General features: G+C 47.5%; 1 protein-coding gene and 1 long non-coding RNA gene across 4 annotated transcripts in view; one reads left to right on the forward strand and one right to left on the reverse strand.

Moving 5' to 3' along the window:
• Positions 1-24,459, forward strand: part of CPM (carboxypeptidase M) — a 75,313-nt gene that overhangs the window by 47,686 nt on the left and 3,168 nt on the right. For both annotated transcript variants that reach the window (XM_041755903.1, XM_041755902.1), the window contains exons 4-8: positions 7,269-7,441; positions 8,919-9,103; positions 10,713-10,883; positions 12,759-12,911; positions 22,205-22,353. In XM_041755903.1, the coding sequence (XP_041611837.1) occupies positions 7,269-7,441; positions 8,919-9,103; positions 10,713-10,883; positions 12,759-12,911; positions 22,205-22,353 (831 nt within the window). The remainder of the gene's footprint in view (positions 1-7,268; positions 7,442-8,918; positions 9,104-10,712; positions 10,884-12,758; positions 12,912-22,204; positions 22,354-24,459) is intronic.
• LOC121491249 lies at positions 234-24,459 on the reverse strand. Of its 2 annotated transcripts, XR_005987907.1 has the most exons (4): positions 22,983-24,459; positions 15,032-15,167; positions 13,832-13,903; positions 234-2,760 (listed from the first exon to the last, which is right to left on the reverse strand). It is a non-coding gene; the product is annotated as an uncharacterized LOC121491249 (long non-coding RNA). The 2 variants fall into 2 exon arrangements; XR_005987906.1 differs by lacking the exon at positions 234-2,760 and having other exon boundaries at positions 13,609-13,903.

Below are 24,459 nucleotides of genomic sequence, written 5' to 3' on the forward strand. Positions count from 1 at the left end.
GAGCCGGGGCCTGAGCGGGGGCTCCAACCACCCCGGGGCCCGCGTCCTCTATCCCACCTCTCGGAATTGAGAGAGAGTCTCGAGCCCCAAGCCCCCAAGCCCCGCTGCAGATGACAGCCAGGAGCTGGGGACCAAAGGCCTCTTCTCCATGAGCGGAGAAAAAGAGCTGCACAGCCACCCTGTGGGTGCGGCTCCCACCTCCCTAGCTGGAGCCCTGGGGCGGGGGGGCGCCTGCGAGCACTGGCCCTGGCTCCTCCAGGACTCTGTGGGCCCCACACGAGCAGCTCACGGGGGACAGCACTGATCACACTTATTTTTTTTTTCATTTTATTTATTTGAGAGTGTGAGCTGGGTGGGGGATGGTGGAGAAAGAGCAGGGAGCCCAAGGTGCTGCGGAGGAGGAGGCTCGACCCAGGACCCCAGCACCATGACCTGAGCCGGGCAGACGCCCAACCACTGAGCCCCCCGATCACTATTTTGAAAGTATTGCCTCTCTTACCTGGACCCCGCCCCACCGAGGACTGTGTACCGCCTGTGTCAGTACCCGGCTGGATGGTGGCAGTGGAGGCAGCAAGACCCGGTTCTGCTGATCAGACCCGCTATTTGCCCCCATGAACTTTCACCTTACATCTTTATACCTTGTCTTAGAATCAGGTCTTTAAAGATTTTATTTATTCATTCATGAGAGACACAGGCAGAGGGAGAAGCAGGCTCCCCGTGGGGAGGCCAATGTGGGACCCGATCCCAGGACCCCGGGGACCACGACCTGAGCCGAAGGCAGACGCTCAACCCCTGAGCCACCCAGGCGTCCTGAATCAGGTCTTTTTGAAATTAAAATCAATTTGTTGTTGTCATAAAATCAGTCTTGTGCATCTCCAACAAAACATCAACCACCACCAACAAAAACCTTGTGTATTGACCTTCCAAAAATCAGTAGTTAATTCTCCTAATACTGTTTATCCTTCCAGACGCTTGTGTGTGCGTGTGCGTACTTTGGTTAAATGAGCTATGCTGATTTGCTATTTGTGACATTTCACACTAGCTACCCTTTCAAGTTAATAAGAGTGTATCCTATCTTTATCTCCTATCCCCCTTTCTAGTTTCTTAAAATGTCCCCCAAATTGTCTAAATCAGGATCCAGTCCAGGCCCAGGCACCGCATGTGATCGATATGACCCTTGAATCCCTTTTTCTCCTGGCCTTTTAAAGGATCTTTTCACGACTCTAGATCTAATAAAGAGACCCGATCAGTTATCTATCCTGCAGAATGTTCCACATTCTGGATTTCTTCCTTCCTTATGGTATCAATGAACTTGGGCTTCTAGTTCCTGTTTCCTTCCAACTGGAAGCTAAATGCAAAGGTTTGCTGTATGGGCGTGAAACATCTTGGCTAACATACCCTTAGGAATCGTGAGGATGGATTTGGCTGATGCTGAGGGTTTGCAAAAAGCAAACCGTGGCAGCAAAATCAACGTAGGATGATCCTTTGCAGGCAAGGATTGTTAGGAAAGACGTGATGCTCAGCCTACGCTCGTGTAGTATCTTGCTTGTCTTGGGTCACCTTGCTGTTGGCTCCTGTGCTTCTGATGACACCAGCTCACTGAGCCACGGTGATGGGACTGGCGAGTTACGTCTCCGCGGCGCTTTACAAGAGAATAATGAGAATAGCCCACATTACGGAGCATGGGCCACACTAAGTACTGGGTGGGCAGAGCTGCCTTTTTTTTTTTTTAAGTATTTATTCATTTGGGAGGATGAGAGAGAGCGCGCGCGCGCGCGCGCGCGAGAGAGAGAGAGAGAGAGAGAGAGAGAGAGAGAGAGGGAGAGGGAGAGGATGCAAAGAAGAGTGTGCGCTCATCGTGGAGCCCAGCGTGGGGCGCGATCTCACGGCCCTGAAGTCAGGAGCTGGGCTGAACCAAGACTGCGCCCCGTGGCCCTGGGCGTAGGCTGAGCCCTTCTGCAGCAGGCAGGTTGATTAGGCCCGGTTCCCCGGAGGGAAGCAGCCGTGGGCTCAGTCACGGATGTCTAAACCCAAGCGCGAGCCCCACCCAGCGTAGGTCCACCTCCTTTACCCTTTCTGCTGCCTTCGGAGTGTTCAGTGCCATTGGATGAGAAGATTGGGTCTCCCTTGTCGTGTAAAAGAGGCCAAGCCCTTAGGGTGACCCTGGCTGTAAGTCCAAGTCCCCTCTCTCTCCCGTCCTTTTTTCTGCGCCCTGCTTGCCCTCCTTGATGGCCAGGAAATCACGCAGGGTAGCCAACTGCACCCCTGGGCCTTTGCCACCTGGGCTTCAGGCTCTTTTCAGAACAGCGAGGGAGAAGTATTTCTGAGTTTCTACCTTTCACCCGTGTTTTTCTCAGTCACCTGGGCCATCTGTTGACACACACGCCGACCCGGCGCATTGTAGAAGCCCCAATTCTAGTTCTGGTTTCTGCAGGCTCCTAATGGGTGGTGTAGACGCATCTCAAGCCTAGTGATTGTTTTTCAGTGGAAGGGACGCGGCCGGCACACTGAGTGGGCTCCCTGTAGTTCTTTACTCCACAAACACTGGCGGAGCTGGAGAATGGGGTCTTTGTCTCCGTCCCCCTCCTTCTGTGACTGGTCCACTTTGCAGTGAGCTAGAGCCATCCACAGAGTCATTGACAGAGTTCCACTGGAGACTGGGACCAGGCCCCAAGGCTGGGAACATCTGGTAGCCTCAGCCTCAGGGTGGGCGGGGGAGGTGCCTTCCCCAAAGCCGCCTCATCCCATGGTTTTTAAACTCTGTAGGAAGAAAAAAAATCTTGGTTAATCTCTAGATCGTTAAGACCTCTCTACTTCCTAATAGAAATACTGAAGTGAGGCCTGACTATGTGTTGAGAAAGTTGAGTGCCAATAGGTTTCAGCTAATCCAGTAATAGGCAAAGTACAGGTCACAAGCCAGGGTCACTGGGTTCCCTTGACCTCAGGGCCATGGTCTTCAGCAGGATGGGAGCAGATATTCACTGTGTGCTCGTTAGGCTTAACTGAATTGCCAATTCGGTTTCTTTTTTGTCCCCCCATCCCCCCAGTCCCAAGCTCCTATTTCTTAAACATCAATGAATTACTTTTACTAGGGTGGGTTATTTGGGTAGCTTTTCGAAATATCCACATCACACTTAGAACTTCATATTTGGGTGGCATTCATTCATAGTTCTTATGTTTTAGGTATATAAGCTAAAAGCAAAAACAATCCCTGGATAATAGTGACCATATTTTTTAACCTAAAAATACAGGATAAATGGATAAAGGATTCTCACACACACCTTCTAGGCATATAAGACGATTTATGAGATGCAGTTTGTGTGCTTAGATGTTTGTATTTAGAGGGTATTTAATGATTTATATGAACACCAGGCCATAATACCTTAATTTTGCCTGGGCTGGAAAATCTGGGATGTGTAGTCAACATGCAGTACAGGTTCCAAATGTACTAAAAAAAAAAAAAAAAAAAAAAAAAAAAAAGTAAAGCTTGTCCTTCCAGATGCCATTTGCCAAGTTCTTTTTTCCACCATTATCCCAGATGGTAGCAAAATACCCTCAGTTAGGCAGTGTGGCTTTAGATTGTTAATTTTTTCCTTTTGGAGTTAGAATTAATCTTTATTCCAAGTGAAGGGTCTGATTCCTTTCAAGCATGTATTAAATTTCTCCTGTAATTGTGCTTTTTCTCTCCATCTCAGCTTTTGGTGAGGTTAGGCTAGGGGACCAGGTACCTTGAGTCCCTGGCATGACCTGAATTGTATGTAAGCCCCTGCCCCTGTGAAAGTTGTTCAATATTGAAAATCCTTCAAAGGAAATAACTTGATGGTTGGTACATCATCTGCCCTCGTTTAGCAGCTTAAGTCTTCACGTTTTCAGAAATTTCCTCCTTAGAATAGTCTTGACCTTGTAGCGGGTTTGTCAACAGTCCTCAGCAATCGTTTACGGAGAACATGCTATCCGCAGAGCTGGGAAAGTTACGGGGCTACAGAGAGAGCCTCTTAGGGTCCCTGCCCTCAAGGCTTAGAGGAGGGAGTGGGGGGCAGGGTGGTTGGTCAAGGTCAGTGGGGCCATTGTAGATGTATGGGGTGCTATTAGGGGAGCACAAGCCTGCAGAGCTCTGGAACCCTGGGAAAAGTGTGCTAGATAATGTAATATTTAGGCTAATATCTAGGCAATCAGACAAAAGAATTAAATCGATAACACACTATTTGGGGAGCCCCAGAGCTCACAGGCTTATTTTTCCACCGAGAAGCTGCACTATAACGTAGCATTTTTAAGACAGATTCCGTCGTCGGGATAGCTGGGTTTTGCTCTCGCTCTCACGTGTTGCCTAGATTGGTGACTCTTCAAAAATTTATTTCCACTGTTATAAAACATTCTTCAAAGAGCTAGAATGCATATTTTGTCTCTCTGGCAGATTCCACCTTGACTGGAAACCAAAACTGATGGAGAATTTATTTGCTGCATTTGGATTATTACCATTTTAACTGGCAGATGAGTGATCAGGAAAGGCCCCCAAACCTGGCATGTGCGTCCAGTCTCTCAGTGTCTTCGGGAGGGATTCTCATACTCAGTCTACACCCTCACAGGAAGTGGGCGTGCTAAACGGAAAGCTGGTGAAGCTGTTGGGATTGCTTTGACTGTGATCCTTTTTAAAATTTGGACCCTCTAAGGTTTCATATTCAAAGACTTAATTTTTAAAGAAGGGAAGTTTATGCATAAAACATGAATGAGTGTTTGAAACATTTATATTAAGGTTGGGAAGAATTAATTTGAATAATATTTGGCATAAATCTGCTGTTAGGAAGGCAGCGAAATACAGCCCCAACAGAAAGAGAGGACTTTAACTCCCTGAAATTTTAGCTGTTTAAACTCAGCCTTTTAAAAATTATTCTCTTACTTGGTGTTTTACCATTTTTCCAAGATTTTTAAAATTTGTCCTCTGCAGTTAAGGACTTGTGATATGTTTTTGGGATATGGAGACAGAAAGTACTTTGGTTTTACATTGGTTTACTTGAAAGAATCCGGATTTTCTTGGTCTCGTAAAAATAATAAAGGTTTTCTTTAAAAAAAAAAATGCCAGAAAAATAAAAGGAGTAAAAATCATAAAAAACTAGCACTCAGAAACAACCATCATGAATAGTTGCCAGATATTGTTCTAGACATCTTTGGATTTCTGCAGTAAGAGAATGAGGAGGATTCAAAGGATATAAAATAAAATGGGGTGTCAGACTACGGTACCCTTTAAGCATGAGATTTCATGTTATGTGAACAGAATAAAACTGAGGTGAAACTCAAGTAATTGGTAGACTTGATAAATATGTTCTCAACCTAAGGAATTACCGGGTTCTTCCAAAGTCAAGAAAGAAAATTGGGGAAAAACTTTTTGAAATTGTAATCATTTAAAATATAGCATTTTGGGGGATGCCTGGGTGGCTCAACGGTTGAGCATCTGCCTTCAGCCCAGGGCATGATCCCGGAGTCCTGGGATCGAGTTCCACGTCGGGCTCCCTGCAGGGAGCCTGCTTCTCCCTCTGCCTGGGAGAGGCACACACACACACACACATATTTATCATTTTTAGCTTTTGATGGGCTCTCATGCCCCCTTCGCCACTGGGCAGGGAGCCTGGTTTGGGGCTCGATCCCAGGTCTCCGGGATTATGACCTGAGCCCAAGGCAGACACTTAACTCACTGAGCCAGCCAGGTGCCCCACAAGCTGACAATTTTGACTGTAAACACAAAAATCAAGGTAGTAGTAGTAGTAGTAGTAGTAGAAGATAGAAATAAGTAGGAAAAAAATTGAAGTCAATATTGAATATATTTCCGCTCTGGACCTGATGGCTACCTGTAAACATATAATTCACATATTCCAAATTTTCTTAGTCCCAGTTCCAATGGTTCCATGTTCATGGGGATTACAAATTCATAAAATGTAGTTTGTTTGCTTGCCAACGAGGGGACTACAGTGAGAGATTGCCGTTCAAGGCTTGCTCATCTGTTGTCACAACAGTGAATTCATACGGTGGGGTTTTCATTGGAAACTCTTGTCCTGCTCATGCCTACACTGGTGCCTCTACACCGCGGCCCTAAATCACCCGGTGCCCCAGATTTCCCAGGGACTGACCCCACAGCAGCATCTGATCTTAGGTAAGAGGCCAACGTTCCTACAAGGAGATTTCCTTTGAACCCAGGATTCTAGAGACAAGTTGACATAGCCTCGTCAGACTAGTTCTATGATCAGGTTGTGAACTGCAAATTACTTTTTTTTTTTTAAATAAAAAATGTAATTCTCACTATTGAGGATTATGAAGCAAGATCTCTCATGGGTCTTGAGGTCCCCACTAGCTGGTGATACATCAGATAATGGTAGCTGGATATGATCATGTTTGTTTTCATGGTCCTCCTTTTCAAACAAGATCTATCTGGCAAAATGGTTAAGGACACAAAGGTTTTCATTTTTCTTGTAAGTAAAAGTGAGCTGACTTAAAGAAAATAGAAACTAAGCAAGAGTATAGATAATATGCAGATATGGGCCCCCCCCCAAAAAAAAGCATGATGTGCGAATGGCTGAGGTTGCAGAAACCCAAGAAGGCGGCAACTGGGGCTGCACAGACGGGGCTGACCTTGCTCACTGTGTGGATACTTATTACCAACCAGGACTCTTCCCTCTTGGAACCCACGTGTGTCTGAAACACAGCCCGGGGGTCGCCATCCACGTTTTCTTGGGGGCCGGCTCCTGCCCCCTGTGCCGCCCCTGCTCTCCCCCTCCAGTATTTCAGAAGGCAGAGAAAACGGAGACTATAATAAGAATAACCTTTATTCCACCTAATTATTTTTTTTAAAAAAAGAAATTCTTGGGGCCGCCCGGGTAGCTCAGCAATTTAGCACCTGCCTTCAGCCCAGGGCGTGATCCTGGAGACCCGGGATCGAGTCCCGCGTCGGGCTCCCTGCAGGGAGCCTGCTTCTCCCTCTGCCTGTGTCTCTGCCTCTCTGTCTCTCATGAATAAATAAATAAAAATTTTTTTAAAATACTTTTTAAAATGCTTTTTAAAAGATTAACTTTTTTTTTTTTAATACCGTTCGCCGCTGCTGCCCCGCAGGCCGCTGAGCGGTGGCCCCCTGCCCGAGCGCCACGTGGGGAGGTCACCGTGGTGTCAGGGCAGGCGTGGGTGGCAGTGGGAGCCCTTGTTGGGGAAACCGTGCCTCCGGACGACGCTCCTCACCGTCCTCTGCCCCAGTAACACCCCGTTTTCTCTCTCAACCTGCGCAGACCGTGGGGCGGGAGCTCCTGCTCCATCTGATCGAGCACCTCGTGACCAGGGATGGAAAAGACCTGGAAATCACGAACCTAATCAACAGCACCCGGATGCACTTCATGCCTTCCATGAACCCCGACGGGTTCGAGGCCGTCCGGAAGCCCGACTGCTTCTACAGTAACGGAAGGTGAGGGGGGCCCCAGGCGCCCGGGGAACCAGCCCTGGCCTGGGCCGCTCAAGGCTTCAGGCCACTGCCGGAGGCAGACGAGTGAGGGCCGGAGAAGGCGGCCTTCCTCCTGGGCCACCCGCCGGGCTCCCCTGCCCCCCCCAGGCCGCCCACCGCCCAGGCCTCCTCGGGGATCCCTCCTGACTGGGCCCAGCACCCGTCTGTGAGCGCCCCGGGAAGGGGCAGGAGTCCTGCGGCCCACGTTGTGCACCGTTAAATCTCGGAGCCTAAATCTGCAGCAGGGCCCCTGGGAATTACCGGTTGGTTTTTTAAAAGCCAGGACAGGAACTGATCAAAAGAAGAAGAGGGGGCCAGGGGGCGCCTGGGTGGCTCCCCAGTTAAGAGTCTGGCTCCTGTCCTCGGCTCAGGGGCGACGTCAGGGTGGTGGACGGAGCCCTGCACTGTCGCTGCCAGGCTGCCCCTGGGGGGGGGGCTGCTTCTCTCTCTGTCCCCCCCCAACTGTTGATGGGCATGTGCCCGCTCGCTCGCTCTCTCCCTCCGAAGTAATCTTTTTTTTTAAAGTATTTTATTTATTTATTCATGAGACACACACACACAGAGACACAGGCAGAGGGAGAAGCAGGCTCCATTCAGGGAGCCTGATGTGGGACTCGATCCCCGGTCTCCAGGATCACACCCTGGGCTGCAGGTGGCACTAAACCACTGTGCCACCGGGGCTGCCCCCTCCCAAATAATCTTAAAAAAAAAAAAAAAAGAGGAAGAGAGAGCCTTGTACTATTTCTGATTTAAACAGTTTATTTTCTCGCAGTGGCCCCCCGGAGTTGAGGATTTCTCAGGGGTCTGCTGGACACTGATATAGGGGCAAACGTTTGTTTGCTTTTACCAAAAATAAATATAACCTCACCAGTGGATGACCCGCGATGTCGGGCCATCCTGCGGGGTAGGGACAGCGGCGGCCGCAGGAGGGGTCGCACTGAGGAGGTTCCTGTCGCCTCTCCACCCCTCGCTAGGGAACCAGCACCCGGCTCAGCGACCTAGACCCTCCCTGTTCACTCTGGGCCCTGCAAGGCGGGGTCGGGGAGACTCAGTGGCAGCCCCCAGTCGGGCGGCCAGTGGGGGGCCTCGGGCGGGCATCCAGGGCAGGAGCCCCCGGGTGCCCCCAGCCCACGGTGAGGCCCTGGGCGGCCACTGGGTGCGACTTGGGCCTCCTGGGGGGGCGTCCAGGGCAGGAGCCCCCCGTACCCCCAGCGCCCAGCCCACCGTGAGTCCCCAGGGGGCCGGTGGCGGTGACTCGGGCCTCCAGGGGGGCATCTAAGGGCACGAGCCCCCACGTGCCCTGCCCACCGCGTGTCCCCGGGGCTGCAGGCCGCCCACCGCCCTGGGGGCACCAGCGCCCGCCCACCGCCCAGACCCGCGCGGCCGAGCCCCTTCCCCGCCTGCCCCAGCGCACCCCGACCCCTCCGTCTTCCTCCCGAAGGGAGAACAGTAACCACTACGACCTGAACCGCAACTTCCCCGACGCCTTCGAGCCCAACGACGTGTCGCGGCAGCCCGAGGCGGCGGCCGTCATGGCCTGGCTGGAGGCCGAGACCTTCGTGCTCTCCGCCAACCTGCACGGCGGCGCCCTGGTGGCCAGCTACCCCTTCGACAACGGGGTGCCGGGTAAGGGGCCGTCGCCCCGGGATGCGTGCATCTGAGGCCTGAGGGGGGCGGGGGCCCCGAGGAGCCCCGGCCTCGTGGGGGGGAGGGGCGCGGGGAGACCCCCAGGAGCCCCGGCCTCGTGGGGGGGAGGGGCGCGGAGAGACCCCCCAGGAGCCCCGGCCTCGTGGGGGGGAGGGGCGCGGGGAGACCCCCAGGAGCCCCGGCCTCGTGGGGGGGAGGGGCGCGGGGAGACCCCCAGGAGCCCCGGCCTCGTGGGGGGGAGGGGCGCGGGGAGACCCCCAGGAGCCCCGGCCTCGTGGGGGGGAGGGGCGCGGGGAGACCCCAAGGAGCCCCGGCCTCGTGGGGGGGAGGGGCGCGGGGAGACCCCCAGGAGCCCCGGCCTCGTGGGGGGGAGGGGCGCGGAGACCCCCGAGGAGCCCCGGCCTCGTGGGGGGGAGGGGCGCGGGGAGACCCCGAGGAGCCCCGGCCTCGTGGGGGGGAGGGGCGCGCGGAGACCCCCCAGGAGCCCCGGCCTCGTGGGGGGGAGGGGCGCGGAGACCCCCGAGGAGCCCCGGCCTCGTGGGGAGGAGGGGCGCGGGGAGACCCCCAGGAGCCCCGGCCTCGTGGGGGGGAGGGGCGCGGGGAGACCCCCAGGAGCCCCGGCCTCGTGGGGGGGAGGGGCGCGGGGAGACCCCCAGGAGCCCCGGCCTCGTGGGGGGGAGGGGCGCGGGGAGACCCCCGAGGAGCCCCGGCCTCGTGGGGGGGAGGGGCGCGGGGAGACCCCCAGGAGCCCCGGCCTCGTGGGGGGGAGGGGCGCGGGGAGACCCCCAGGAGCCCCGGCCTCGTGGGGGGGAGGGGCGCGGAGACCCCCGAGGAGCCCCGGCCTCGTGGGGAGGAGGGGCGCGGGGAGACCCCGAGGAGCCCCGGCCTCGTCGGGAGGAGGGGCGCGGGGAGCCCCGGCCTCGTGGGGGGGAGGGGCGCGGGGAGACCCCCAGGAGCCCCGGCCTCGTGGGGAGGAGGGGCGCGGGGAGACCCCCAGGAGCCCCGGCCTCGTGGGGGGGAGGGGCGCGGGGAGACCCCCAGGAGCCCGGGCCTCGTGGGGGGGAGGGGCGCGCGGAGACCCCCAGGAGCCCCGGCCTCGTGGGGGGGAGGGGCGCGGGGAGACCCCCCAGGAGCCCCGGCCTCGTGGGGAGGAGGGGCGCGGGGAGACCCCGAGGAGCCCCGGCCTCGTGGGGGGGAGGGGCGCGCGGAGACCCCCAGGAGCCCCGGCCTCGTGGGGGGGAGGGGCGCGGGGAGACCCCCCAGGAGCCCCGGCCTCGTGGGGGGGAGGGGCGCGGGGAGACCCCCCAGGAGCCCCGGCCTCGTGGGGGGGAGGGGCGCGCGGAGACCCCCAGGAGCCCCGGCCTCGTGGGGGGGAGGGGCGCGGGGAGACCCCCCAGGAGCCCCGGCCTCGTGGGGGGGAGGGGCGCGGGGAGACCCCCGAGGAGCCCCGGCCTCGTGGGGGGGAGGGGCGCGGGGAGACCCCGAGGAGCCCCGGCCTCGTCGGGAGGAGGGAGGGGCCTTGGCACGGAGGCGGCGGCGCCAGGTGCTTCGCGCTGGGCGCCCGCCGAGACATGTGGGTCCCCCGCAGCCACCGGGACGTCCCACTCCCGCAGCCTGACCCCCGACGACGACGTCTTCCAACACCTCGCCCACGTCTACGCCTCGAGAAACCCCACCATGAAGAAGGGAGATCAGTGTAAGGACAAGATGGACTTCCCCAACGGAATCACCAACGGCTACGCCTGGTATCCGCTCAGAGGTGGGTCCCTCCTTCCCCCGGCTCCTCGGCCCTGGGAATAGGGGGGCAGGTGAGGGAGGGCACGGGACCCCCGCGCAGGGATCCCGGGGGCGGGGGCGGTAATGTTCCCATAGAAGGACTAAGGTAGGTGGCAGCCCGGGGGTCGGAGGAGACATGCAGGCCGGGAGCGGCGGCAGGGCCCGAGGCCGGGGCCCCGAGGGGAGCCCCCCGCCCCCCCCAGAGCTGCCCCCCCTCAACCGTGCGCGCTCCCCATGGTGGCCTGGGGTCCGCAGGCCGCACCCGAGAGCTCCGAGCGGGGACCTGTGCGGCCTGGCCCCATGGGGTGGCCCTCAGTCCTCCCCCGCCCCCACCCGCAGGCGGGGTCTCTAACCCTGGGGACCAGCTAGGAACCCTGCGTGCGCAGCTCCCACGGGCTCCAAGAGCCCCTGCCCCCCCCCCCCCAGGACTTCGGCTTTCTGTCTCTTCCTCTATTTCTTGGTGAAAACGAGGTCAGGGAGGGATCCCTGGGTGGCGCAGCGGTTTGGCGCTTGTCTTTGGCCCAGGGCGCGATCCTGGAGACCCGGGATCGAATCCCACATCAGGCTCCCGGTGCATGGAGCCTGCTTCTCCCTCTGCCTGTGTCTCTGCCTCTCTCTCTCTCTCTCTCTGTGACTATCATAAATAAATAAAAATTAAAAAAAAATAAAAAATAAAAAAATAAAAAAAAAAAAAAAAAAAAAACGAGGTCAGGGAGAAACACAAGTACAAGTCTTAGAAGGGAAGTAAGTACCAAGAACAGAGAAATCCTTCCCGTTAGAATCTAGACCTCCGTAGCTGCTATTTAACGTAAATAACACGTTGATAATAGTTTGACTATTTTCTTAGCATGAGGCTTTTTGCTAAGTCAGTACTTCCCAAGTACCCTGCTGGCCTGCAGTGATTTCATCAGATCCAAGATGCCACTGAGGATAAAACACCGTACCTCCAAGGATGAAAGAGAAACGTTTCTGGCCAAACTAATGACAATTGGGTTTTTCAGCCATCGAATTTAACACACCTCCCCACTCAGAGATTTTTAAATATGAAAATTTTTGCATCTTAGAAAATATGAAACAGGATTATGACCCTTTAGAAATAGTCTCCAGAGGTGAGAACTGGATGGTGAGCTTGGGCACCAGCAGCCTCAGGGGGCCTGGGTCCCTCCATCCCCGAGAGCCGCCGGGCACTCTCTCTCTCACCCCCAGATGCAGCTCAGCCTCTAGTGGGTAAGAGCATGGGGCCTAGACAGGAGGGCCTGTGCGCTGGGCTCTGCACTCACTGGCACGTTCCTTGGTATCTGTGATGGTCTGTCTGTAAAACCTGGGGAGTAGCTGCCTAACAGACTCCTCAGCTAGTACCCGCTGAAGGCACACGCTCACTGACCCTTAGCCATTGGCATTCCTCCTAATGAGTGTATGTAGCTTCACATAAGAAGTGTAGTTATGGTTTCTAAGCAGTTTTTTTTTTTAGAAGTATCATTCCATATATCTCTAGGATGTAACTTACAGAAGAAATGTACACTGATGAATCCTTTTTGTACATTATGATTGGAAAAAAAAAATAGGACTGACCCTTCCCCTCCCCTCAGGTGGCGCACAGCTGAACTTTAGTCTGCTCCGACCCAGGTACCCACGTGGGAGTGTTAGATCGCCTGTTCACGCCTGGCTAATAAGATGTCAGGTCCTGATTCTATAATGCTAATACGTCAAGTTCATCTTCTCCTGTTTACGTCAAGTTCATCTTCTCCTGTTTACATGTACTTTCCTTGTAACTGTCTGATTCACTTGTCCCCAAGGTTTGGGATACTTAACACTACTTCAATTTCAGACTTAAAAAATTAAATATGCTTGTGTTTAGGTGGAATGCAAGATTACAACTACATCTGGGAGCAGTGTTTTGAGATTACGTTGGAGCTGTCATGCTGTAAATATCCTCATGAGGAGAAGCTTCCGTTCTTCTGGAATAAAAACAAAGCTTCACTAATTGAATATATAAAACAGGTGCACCTAGGTTTGTAAGATTTTTTTTTTAATTTCTTCTAACACAAAACATTATATCTGGCAAAAACTTAGGGTTGAAAAAATGCAAGCCTCTATTGGTTTTTCCGGGTACAGCCTCATTCTGAGTACCAGAACTAATGATTAAGACTTTTCTCTGCATGAATATCTGCAGCATGTGAGAAATTCAGTGCTCATCAGTTCATATAAGAGAAAGCATGATGTATGTTACTTTAATATGAGGGTGGAAAATCCAGAGTACTTCAAAATCTTCATGTTGACTGAGAAGTCTGGCAAAAGATCTAGAAAAACAAGTTATTACTCCAGCATTTTCTAGATGGTGATGATTCAACAGTTTGCTTGTCACACAGCATCATAGATTCAGAGGACACTGGACATGCCATTTTGCATTTTTCCTAGTACTGGGGTGGTGACCTAAACCCCAAACCTGGCAACTCTGCCAAGTGACCTGGTCCTGACACAGTCTTCCCAGTCTGGTCTTTTAGACAGCTATCTAGCCCTTAACAGAGATGGACGGACTAAATGGGGCAAGGGTGGTAGTTCTCAAACCTGTACAGCAGACTCACTGGAGGGTTTGTTAAAGCACAGATTGTCAGGACTTAGTACATCTTGAATGGTTCGCCTTTCCCAAGGAGATGCTGCTGGTCCCAGGAACCATGCTTTGAAAACCGCTGTACCAGAGAAACACAGTGCTTGTGATGGTGGTGGAGTCATGCAGTTCAAGTTTATTGAACAAGGCTGTGTCTCTGGGCAGGGTGTGGAAGGCTCTCCTGCATTGCCAGGGTATATTTTTCTCCATTCAGGATGGCTTGGGGAAAGAAACCTCAGAATTTGCTATCAAGTAACTGGCACAGTAGTTATGCTACTAAGTCAAGCTAAAGTAGGTGTGGGTTTGGGTCGAGGAGGTTTTACCTCATAGGCCTGCTACATAACTGCACAGCTCCTGGAATTTTCTGCATACTTCACACCAAAGCTTTCCACCTGCTAAAGAGATGAGGGAAGAGTAAGAAGCATAGGGGCTCCAGAGCTGAGCTTCCCTCCCCAATATGAGCTCATATCACCAACCTGGGTGCCCCTCCAGCACCCACCCCCCAGAGCATGAGTGTGCAAAGATTACTGGTGAATTCACAGGGCTGAGACATTCATGAAGTAGGCCAATTCCCTGTGATAAGGGATGTTAAAGAAGTCACTTTTCATCAGCATCTTAGCATTTATTAAGATTATTGAGTCCTCTCTCGATTAATATTCTGGTATTTTGCTACTAGATTTTCCTCATGAGTCACATACTAATTTAGCCTATCATATTTCTGTATTTAGTGTTACCCTGCCTAATATAACATTTCTCCTTCACCTGTATCAACATGGGAGTGCAACTTAAAATGAAATATGCTCTACATAACTGCACTACTATTTTTGGAATTGCAATCTAGCGCTAAAGGTTATCTTCCAAGCACTGAATTAAGGTGGGCTCTGAAGTATCACACTGACCTAATAATGCCAATGAAGGAGCTTTGTAACTGTGAAGTAACATGCTAATTATAGCATGACTATTATTAATCTGGAGAGCTTACAAATCCATTTACACTAGGTTTTATAAAGAATATGTATCTCCCTGTCCCTACAATCAGGTATGCACAAACTACCTAAAATATATATAAGCACACCAACCCTGCCCCCTTGTGGTTTAAAACAGAGGCTTTTTTTTTTTTTTTTTTTCCAATTTAATAATGAAACCCGATGTCCAGTTATTTGATAGGTTCTCTCCATTGCAGTGTCTGGTAGGAAGCCAAAGACTGTCTTTGCTTAGAGATGATGGGCGCAAACACCTTCTTATTGGTATTACTGTGGTTTAAGGAAAAGTACTGATATTTGACAAGCGGTGTTACAGTCACTGGCTTAGCTTCCCCACTTGCTATGAGACATCTGAGACTTTGACCCATCTGGAAGTCTCTGGCTTACCTTGCCTGGAGAGGAAAAGCCTCCTGAGCCAGTAGAAGGGCCTGGAAGGTGGTACATATCACTTCCATTTTAAGGGTGATGAAAGTGAGTCTTGGGAATGTGTTGTGACCTGGGATTTACACTGTGACCTGACTGGTACATATCTGTACTTACCTAATGTGTCAAAAGACCTCCTGAGAAGGGCAGCACAGTGAAAACATTTCTTCAAAGAATAATGCCACTGGTATCCAATGAATAAATGTGTAATTGGGTTGTTAAATCGTGACTGATGTTTATGGTTGGGTCCTACCTAAAAATCAAAAGGATACGTACCAAGTAGTAGGAATAAATATAGATAAAACTTTTAGAAAAGGCAGGAGGACAAATTACCTGAAAACAGAGGTTACACAGCTGCTACGTGTTGAATATGTGAGAAGGAAATACTGCATTTAGTAATTTCTGTGCGGGGGGAGGGGCGGGCGGGCACAGGCAACAAAGAGTCAGGAAAGAAAGCAAAAGGCAACGCTTAACCTTTGAGACAAAGATTTTGTTGCCAAATGTCAAAACTTTTACATTTCATTTTAAACTTTTCTGAAGGAAACCAATCTATGTCTCGTAGTTTTCTGCTCCAGTAAATAATTACTAAGTATAATGACCTGGGAATAGTGCAGGGTCATTTTTTTTTTCATTGTAGCTTCTTCTCACTGGTTAAGATGATTTGTCACTGAGTGAACAAACTGGAAGGTGATGTGTAACATTTAAAATGGCCTTTTCTTAACTGTATTCCTGAAATTCTGAGATGAGGGGTATGGTGTCAGGTTCAGTGTGGACTTACAGCCCAGCTGTACCACTCAGCTCTAGGAGCTTAAGGTTATTTAATAATCCAAAGCCTTAGTTTCCTCATCTGCAAAAGTATGATAATATTGCCTACATCAGAGTTGATGTGAGGAGAACATGCATGGCAAGCACTTGCCACAGAGCCTGAAATATACTAACTGGTCAGTAAATGTTCACTCCTGTTGTTAGTAATAGACACCATTAATTACAAGAAATTTTGTGATTGTAACTTTCCCATGTAGTTTGACCACGAGACAAAACTATTGAGTCCCTTGCATAGCTAAGTATCTTATTGTAAATTAATAAACTGGCATTTTTTTAAAAGTAATCTCTACATTCAATGTGGGGCTCAAACTCATGACACCTAGATCAAAAGTCACATGCTCCCCCAACTGACTCAGCCAGGTGCAACCACCTCCTCCCACTTTTGTATATACAGTGGCATTTTTTAGTTTAGGATTTAATGAACTCCACCAAGAGCAATGCTACAGTAGTTTGGACAATTTGGAAAGGACAGGAATGGATTTAGGTTGTCATCAAGGTTCCCTCATTTTGATAATAGGTGCTATAGATGGAATATCTGAAACAAACTTTTAAGTTACATCAAAAATTAGTTTACCAAGTTCTGGTTCAAGATGGCAATGTAGGAGTATCCTGAATTCATCTCCTCCCACATTCTGTGGGACCAAATACACCAAATCTATAGCTACATATGGGACACTTTGCTCTGAAAGAAACCAAAAACTGCCTGAGCCATTCCCATGCATTGGATGAATGAAAATAAACCTATGTTGCAAAAAGTAGGAGAGGTTGAGATGTGATCCTGCCATACGCCCCATCCATGGTACAGCAACCCACAACAGGAAGGTACTCACAACTCCAAGCTTCTCCCTGAGCAGCAAAAGGTATGAACCCCACCCACATCTGGCACCCCAACTGTTAAAAGCTATACCCAAAAAACAATCCCTGAAAACATCTAGCTTTGAAAGCCACTGGGGCTTGCATCTACAAGACCCTCAAGGCTACAGCAAACTGGGAAATAGTTCTTATAGGTCTGCACAGGTGCACCTGGTTGCCTGCGAGGGCCCAGTGCCAAGCCAGCCAACTGAGAGATGCCCAGTTTTTCTGCAAAAGAGGCCTACTTGCTGGTCTTAAAGCTCTGGCTTGAGGGGCAAGTATCTAGCTTAATACACATCTAGGGGTATCCCAAAATAGTCTCCAGAGATAGAAGTTGACAGACACCATATTTGCACTCCCTCTCCCTCCAGATCAACAGTCTCTCCCAAAAGGGAGCCTGTGCACGCATATGGTGCCCCAGTTTTGGGGCTACAACCAAGTGAATACCTCTTAGCTCTGGTAGCCAGTGGGGTCTGTGTTCAGGGCTCCAACAAGAGACTAACAAAGAAACCGGTCTTAACTGGCTATCACCCCAGGGGGTCAGTGTAAAGGGAACAGGGAGACACATCCATTCTCCAGTCTTGCCCTGAAAGAGGTTTATTTGCATACTTTAAAAGCCTCTGCCTGAGGGTCTGGCATCCAATCAGCCTGAATCTGGGTACCAATAGGTCTTGGCACAACCTCAACTACTGGGAACTCCTAAGAATAAAGTGGGCTGTTTAGATAATCACAAAGGTTTGAGAAACAACCAAGAGCTAGGTCAGAGTTGAATGATAAGTTTCATTAACAAAAGACCACTCCTCCAGGACTGGAAGAGGTGTTTTATCTAATGTATAGAAACCAACACAGAATCAAAGAAAATGAAGAAACAGAGCAGTATATTCCAAACAAAAGAATAAGATAAAGCCTCAAAGACCTTACTGAAATGGAGATAGTGATTTACCTGATATAGAGTTCAAATAACGATCATAAACATGCTCACTGAGCTCAGGAGAACAATGCATGAACAAATGAGAATTTCAACAAAGAGGGACTATAAGACACCGCCAAATAAAAGTCACACAGCTGAAAAATACAGTAATAGAACTGAAAAATACAACAGAGGGGCTCAACAGCAGACTAGATGCAGCAGAAAAATCCATGAACTTGAAGACAAGGCAATGGAACTCATCTAATCAGAGCAGCAAAAAGGAAAGAATGAAAGAGTGGAGACAGCTTAAGGGATTTATGGGACAACATCAAACATACCAATATTTACATTATAGGGGTCCCAGAAGAAGCAATAAAGGAATGGAAAACTTTTATAAAGAAAGGATGACTGAAGAGTTAGTTCCCTAACCTGGGGAGGGAAACAGACCTCCAGATCTGGGAGGGCCAGAGAATTCCAAATAAGATGAACTCAAATCCACACTAAGATATATTATAATCAAAGTGTCAGAGGTTAAAGACAGAGAATCTAAAAAGTGGTAAGAGAAGAACAACTTGTTATATACCAGGGAATCCCCATAATATTACCAGTGGATTTTTTTTTCAGAAACTTTTTTTTTGTTTTTGTTTTTTAATATTTTATTTATTTATTCATGAGAGATCCAGAGAGAAAGAGGCAGAGACTCAGGCAGAGGGAGAAGGAGGCTCCATGCAGGAACCCTGACGTGGGACTCGATCCCGGAACTCCAGGATCATGCCCTGGGCCAAAGGCAAGCGCTAAACCGCTGAGCCACCCAGGCTGCCCTTTCAGCAGAAACTTTGTAAGCCAAAAGGTAGTGGCACAGTATATTCAAAGTTCTGGAAGAAAAGAAATTGCTAACCAAGAATACTCTATCTAGCAAAGCTGTCCTTTAGAATTAAAGGAGAGAGAAAGAATTTTCCAGACAAGCAAAAGATAAGGAATTCATCACCATTAGACCAGCGTTATAGGAAAGGTTAAAGAAACTTCTTTAGGTGAAATGAAAGGGTACTAATTAGTAACAGAATACTCACTGGTAAAGGTAAATCTTTTTTTTTTTTTTTTTTAAAGATTTTATTTATTCATGAGGGGGGGCGGGGCAGAGACACAGGCAGAGGGAGAAGCAGGCTCCATGCAGGGAACCTGACATGGGACTCAATCCCAGGTCTCTAGGATCAGGCCCCTGGGCTGAAGGCGGCACTAAACCGCTGAGCCACCCACGTGGGCTGTTCTGGTAAAGGTAAATCTTAAATAAAATTCAGAATAATCTAATGTTGTAAAGGTAGTGGTTAATCACTTACAAAGCTATTATGAAGATTAAAAGACAAAGTGGCAAAAATTACTATAACTACAATAATTTGTTAATGGATACACAGATAAAAAGATGCAAAATGGGCACCTGGGTGGCTCAGTGGTTGGGCATCTGCCTTAGGCTCAGGGTGTGATCCTAGAGTCCTGGGGTTCAGTTCCACATCAGGCTTCCTATAGGAAGCCTGCTTCTCCCTCTGCCTATGTCTCTGTCTCTCCCTCTCTCTCTCTCTTTCTCTGTGTGTCTCTCATGAATAAATAAAATCTTAAAAAACAAAAAAGATGCAAAATGTAGATGATGGGAATAAACATGCAAAGGTTTAAAATGAAATCAAGTTATTATAAACTTTAAATAGACTGTTATAGTTATCTAAGTGTCAAGGTAACCACAAAGCAAAAACCCTATAGATACACAAAAAAATGAAGGAATCTAAGCATACTATAGAAAACCAAGAACAAAGGAATTACAAAACAGCCAGAAAACAATCATCAAAATGGCAATAACTACATACCTATCAGTAATTACTTTAAATGTAAATGGACTAAATTCTCCAATCTAAAGACAGAGTGGCTGGGTGGATAAAAAAACCAAACAAACATAAGATCCATCTATATGTTGCCTGCAGGAGACTCCAGATATAAGGACACCCAGAGACTGAAAGTGAAGGGGTAAAAAAGGATATTCCATGCAAATGGAAACGAAAAGATAGTTGGGATAGCTATCCTAGACAAAACAGACTTTAAGACAAAGACTAATAAGAGACAAGCTTATTACGGAATTATAAAGGAATCAGTCCAACAGAATGTTCTAGCATAGGAGTACTTAACTATATAAAGTGAGTATTAATAGACCTAGACAGCAATATAATAATAATAAGAGGCTTTATTATCCCACTTTCATCAATGGACAGGTCATCCAGACCGAAAATTACTACAGAAATACCTTAAATGACATAGTATTCCATCCAACAGCAGCAGAATACACATCATCTTCAAGTGCACATGGAACGTTCTCCTGGATAAGTCATGTGTCATGCCACAGGATGAGTCTCAATAAATTTACAGATATTGAAATCATATCGGCTATCTTTTCTAACCATGGTGGTATAAAACTAGAAATCAGTTACTAGAAGAAAATTGGAAAATTCACAAATATTCAGAAATGAAACAACATGCTACTACATAACCAATAGGTCAAAAAAATAAAAATCTTGAAATGAATGAAATAAGAATACAACATACCAAAACTTACAGGATGCGGCAAAAGCAGTTCTAAGAAGGAAGATCACAGGGGTAAATACCTACACTAAGAAACAGAGATCTCAGAGAATTGTTGAATCACTATATTGTATACCCGAAACTAATATAATACTGTATGTTAACTATACTGGAATTAAAATTTTAAAAAAATTTCAAAACAACCCAACTTCATACCTCACCAAGCTTAAAAAAAGAATAAAATAAGCCTGAATCCAATCATGAAATGGGCAAAAGACATGAACAGAAATTTCACAGAGGAAGACAGACATGGCCAACAAGCACATGAGAAAATGCTCCGTATCACTGGCCATCAGGGAAATACAAAACAAAACCACAATGAGATACCACCTCACACTAGTGAGAATGGTGAAAATTAAGAAGACAGACAAATGTTGGAGAGGATGTGGAGAAAGAGGAACCCTCTTGCACAATAGGTGGGAATGTGAACTGGTGCAGCCACTCTGGAAAACTGTGTGGAAGTTCCTCAAAGAGTTAAAAATAGATTTACCCCAAAGATACCAATGCAGTGAAACGTGGGGACACCTGCACCCTGATGTTTATAGCAGCAATGTCCACAAGAGCCAAACTGTGGAAGGAGCCTCGGTGTCCATCGACAGATGATGGTTAAAGAAGCTGTGGTCTATGTATACAATGGAATATGACTCAGCCATTAGAAACAACAAATACCCACCAATTGCTTCGAAGTGGATGGACCTGGAGGGTATTATGCTGAGTGAAATAAGTCGATCGGAAAAGGACAAACATTATATGGTCTCATTCATTTGGGGAATATAAAAAATAGTGAAAAGGAATAAAGGGAAAGGAGAGAAAATGAGTGAAAATATCAGTGAGGGTGACAAAACATGAGAGACACCTAACTCTGGGAAATGAACAAGGGGTAGTGGAAGGGGAGGTGGGCAGGAGGTTTGGGTGACGGGGTGACAGGCACTGAGGGGGGCACTTGGCAGGATGAGCACTGGGTGTTATGCTATATGTTGGCAAATTGAACTCCAATAAAAAAATAAATAAAAATTAAAAAATAAAGCCTAACATTAGGAGAAAGAAGGAATAAAGATCAAAGAGGAAATAAATGAAATAGTAACTAAAAAGAGAAAAAAATCAATAAAACTAAGAACTGGTTTTTTAAAAAAGATAAACCTTTAGCTAGACTCACCAGGAAAAAAAGAACTCAAAATCAGAAACAAAAGAGATATTACAACTGATAGCACAGCAATGCAAAGGATCATAAAAGACTACTACTCTACACACCAAAAAAGTGGGCAACCTAGATGATAGTTAAATCCACAGAAGCATCACCTACAAAGACTGAATCATGAAAAAACAGAAAGTCTGAACAGACCTTTTACTAGTAGGGAGACTTTTGACATGTTTTTGATTCCTAATTCAAACAAAAGCCCAAGACTAGTGGCTTCATTGGTGAATTCTACCGAACATTTAAATAATTAATACCAATCCTCAAACTCTTTTCCAAAAAACAGAAAAGGAGAAAACACTCTCAAACCCAGCTTTACACTGATAGCAAAAATGAATGACACTCCAAGAAAATTACAAGCCAATATCTCCGATGAACATAGATGCAAAAATCCTCCAACAAAGTATTAGCAAACCAACTTCAACAATACATTAAAAGGACCTTGATCAAGTGGGACTTATTCCAGGGATGCAGCGATGGCTCAACCTCTGCAAAGTCCATCAGTGTAATATACCATATCAACAAAATAAAGATAAAAACAATATGATCATCCCAATAAATACAGGAAAAAAACATTTAACAAAATTTAACATCCATTTATAAAACTCTAAACAAGAAAAATCTTGAACTATGTTAACTAGGTAAATTGTGATCATTTCACAAATATACATATATCAAATCATTATCTTATACATCTGGAACTATTGTTATATCCCAATTATATCTCAATTTTTTGGAAAGGTTTACCTTCCTTTAAATACTTTATTATCATCATTTTAAAATAGCTTAATAAATAATTGGGTGTATTTTTCTCAAATACTTACAAATATTTTTTTCCATAGGTCATAAAATGTGCTGTTAACATTTAATGCTTTTTGTCTTGCAGGTGTAAAGGGTCAAGTTTTTGACCAGAATGGAAATCCATTACCCAATGTAATTGTAGAAGTTCAAGACAGAAAACATATCTGCCCTTATAAAACCAACAGATTAGGAGAGTATTATCTCCTCCTCTTGCCTGGGTCCTATGTATTAAATGTGAGTATATAGCCCTCATTATTGTTATTAAAACATTTCAGAACTTGCAGTACTTACCCAGAAGGAATCTGAAATAAGTCTGCAAAGTTCCAAAAGTGATTACATCAGGATAGAAGGAAAGGACATCACCAGACTTAAATTTGGCAGGGAGTGGAAGAGATGAGAATGATAGGAACAATCCAAACAAATCACCTTTTTTCCCACCTGGCAGTGTTAACAGAAGCCAAATCCTATTTCTTGTGATATATTTTATGATGAAAGGTGGAATGAACTTTACTATTAATAAGAATAATTAAACAATGTAGCCAAAGTGCTTCCAGGCTTCGTGGAATACCATTTTAACACCCATTTCATGAAACATAATTTCTGCTATTAAAGAATGGATTGGGACACAAGTTCCTTAGAATTCATTACAAATAACATTTGATCCACAAACTATACCACTATATAAAGCAAGTGGTAGACATACTTTGCAGCCCTTTCATAAGCAAATGATGGTGAGTTCCAATAAATACAAGTAAAATTCCAGGTTTAATTCTATGAAGGTGTTTGAGTCATTTCCTAGAGGGAGGCTTGGGTTACTTTGTGCCCAAACAGATTTATCTGAATGAACTAAGCGAATTAAGTACCTGATTTAATTGGCCAGACTGTGCTTCTTCCTCTTTGATACGACTTTCTCTAAGAATCTCAAGATTCTTCTGCTTTGCTTAGTGGGTCTGATGCCAGCTACAAAGCAGTCTTTCTGTACGAAGTGACTCCTTGGAAAAGGTGGTCATCTGCTCCGTAGTAAAAACTGGCTTTGTATTTTGTTATGTCCTGAAGGTAAAATGATGAAAAGCATGTTTTTCAATTCATAAAAGTTTCGGATGCAGAGCTTCTCAATTCCTATAGGTTATTCCCCTGGTGCCCAGCAGTGGGGCTCATCAACAGCTAATCCTCTTAAGAATTGCCCCTAGAACTGGTAAGGCCACAATTCACTGTGACTCTCTGCCTAAAAAGGCCCTTTATTTTCCTGTTATAGTGACCTTTCTATTCCATGAAAAAAAAAAACAAAACAAAACCAAAAACAAAAACGGGGGCTTTGGGAGAGTCCTTGTAATGAGTCTAAATTATCATGTAATCCCCAAAATAAGCCACACCTTTATAAAGTTATTAATTGTTCATTTCCATTTAGACTAAGTACCTGTTAGCCTTAGCTACTAGTTCTAGGACAAGGGTGGAGGGCAAGACTGGAAGCTGAAATGAATGACTAAAATATATACCATCTGCTGCTTATGTAAATAATTGTCCCCATTCTCTTCCTTCTCCATATATAATAAAAGTGTTTCTCAGGGGTGCCCTGGTGGTTAAGTATTTGCCTTTGGCTCAGGTCATGATCCTAGGGTCCTGGGATGGAGCCCCACACAGGGCTCCCTGATCAATGGGGAGCCTGCTTCTCCCTCTCCCCTGCCCCCCGCTGGTACAAGTGCTCACTCAGGCGCACGCGCTCTCTCGCTCTCGCTATCACTCTTGCTCTCTCCATGCTCGCTCTCCTGTCAAATAAATAAAATATTTTTAAAAGAAAGTATTTCTCAGTGGACATCATCTGTAGTTTGGCTTTTGTCCTTTCTCCTGATTTCTTCCATCAATCAATCCAGCTTAAGATTCAGGCTCAGGAAGAAAGCCAGGTAAAAACAAAGCCTTTTGAGGAAACAATAAACTTGTACACTCAGATCAGCTACAAGGAAAATGGAATAAATTGAGAACAGAATTCCACGTATAATCTCGATACCCAATCAGGATATTAAGTATAGACTTGGGACAAAGGGAAACAGTCAACTTTACCTTTGTTTTCCATAAAAATGATGAGAGAATCAGCCTACGGTTTCCTTCTCTTAGCTTACATCTCCTGATAAAGGACCTGTCTTTATTGCACTTCATAACTCTGGGCAACAGGCATTGGACAACTCATTCAGTGAGTAGGCCAAAAGCTGTTACTAGCCTGGAAGGCCGGGCAGATGGTTATGTGCGACTCATAAAGGCTGTGTTTTAGTGGTGGATGTCGGTGTTTTTAGTGTTGGCACCACAAAACATCTGAAATCACTCAGAAGATTGTTTTTTTGTTTC

The sequence above is a fragment of the Vulpes lagopus genome, chromosome 5 (genome assembly GCF_018345385.1).
Source record: "Vulpes lagopus strain Blue_001 chromosome 5, ASM1834538v1, whole genome shotgun sequence".
Lineage (NCBI taxonomy): Eukaryota > Metazoa > Chordata > Mammalia > Carnivora > Canidae > Vulpes > Vulpes lagopus.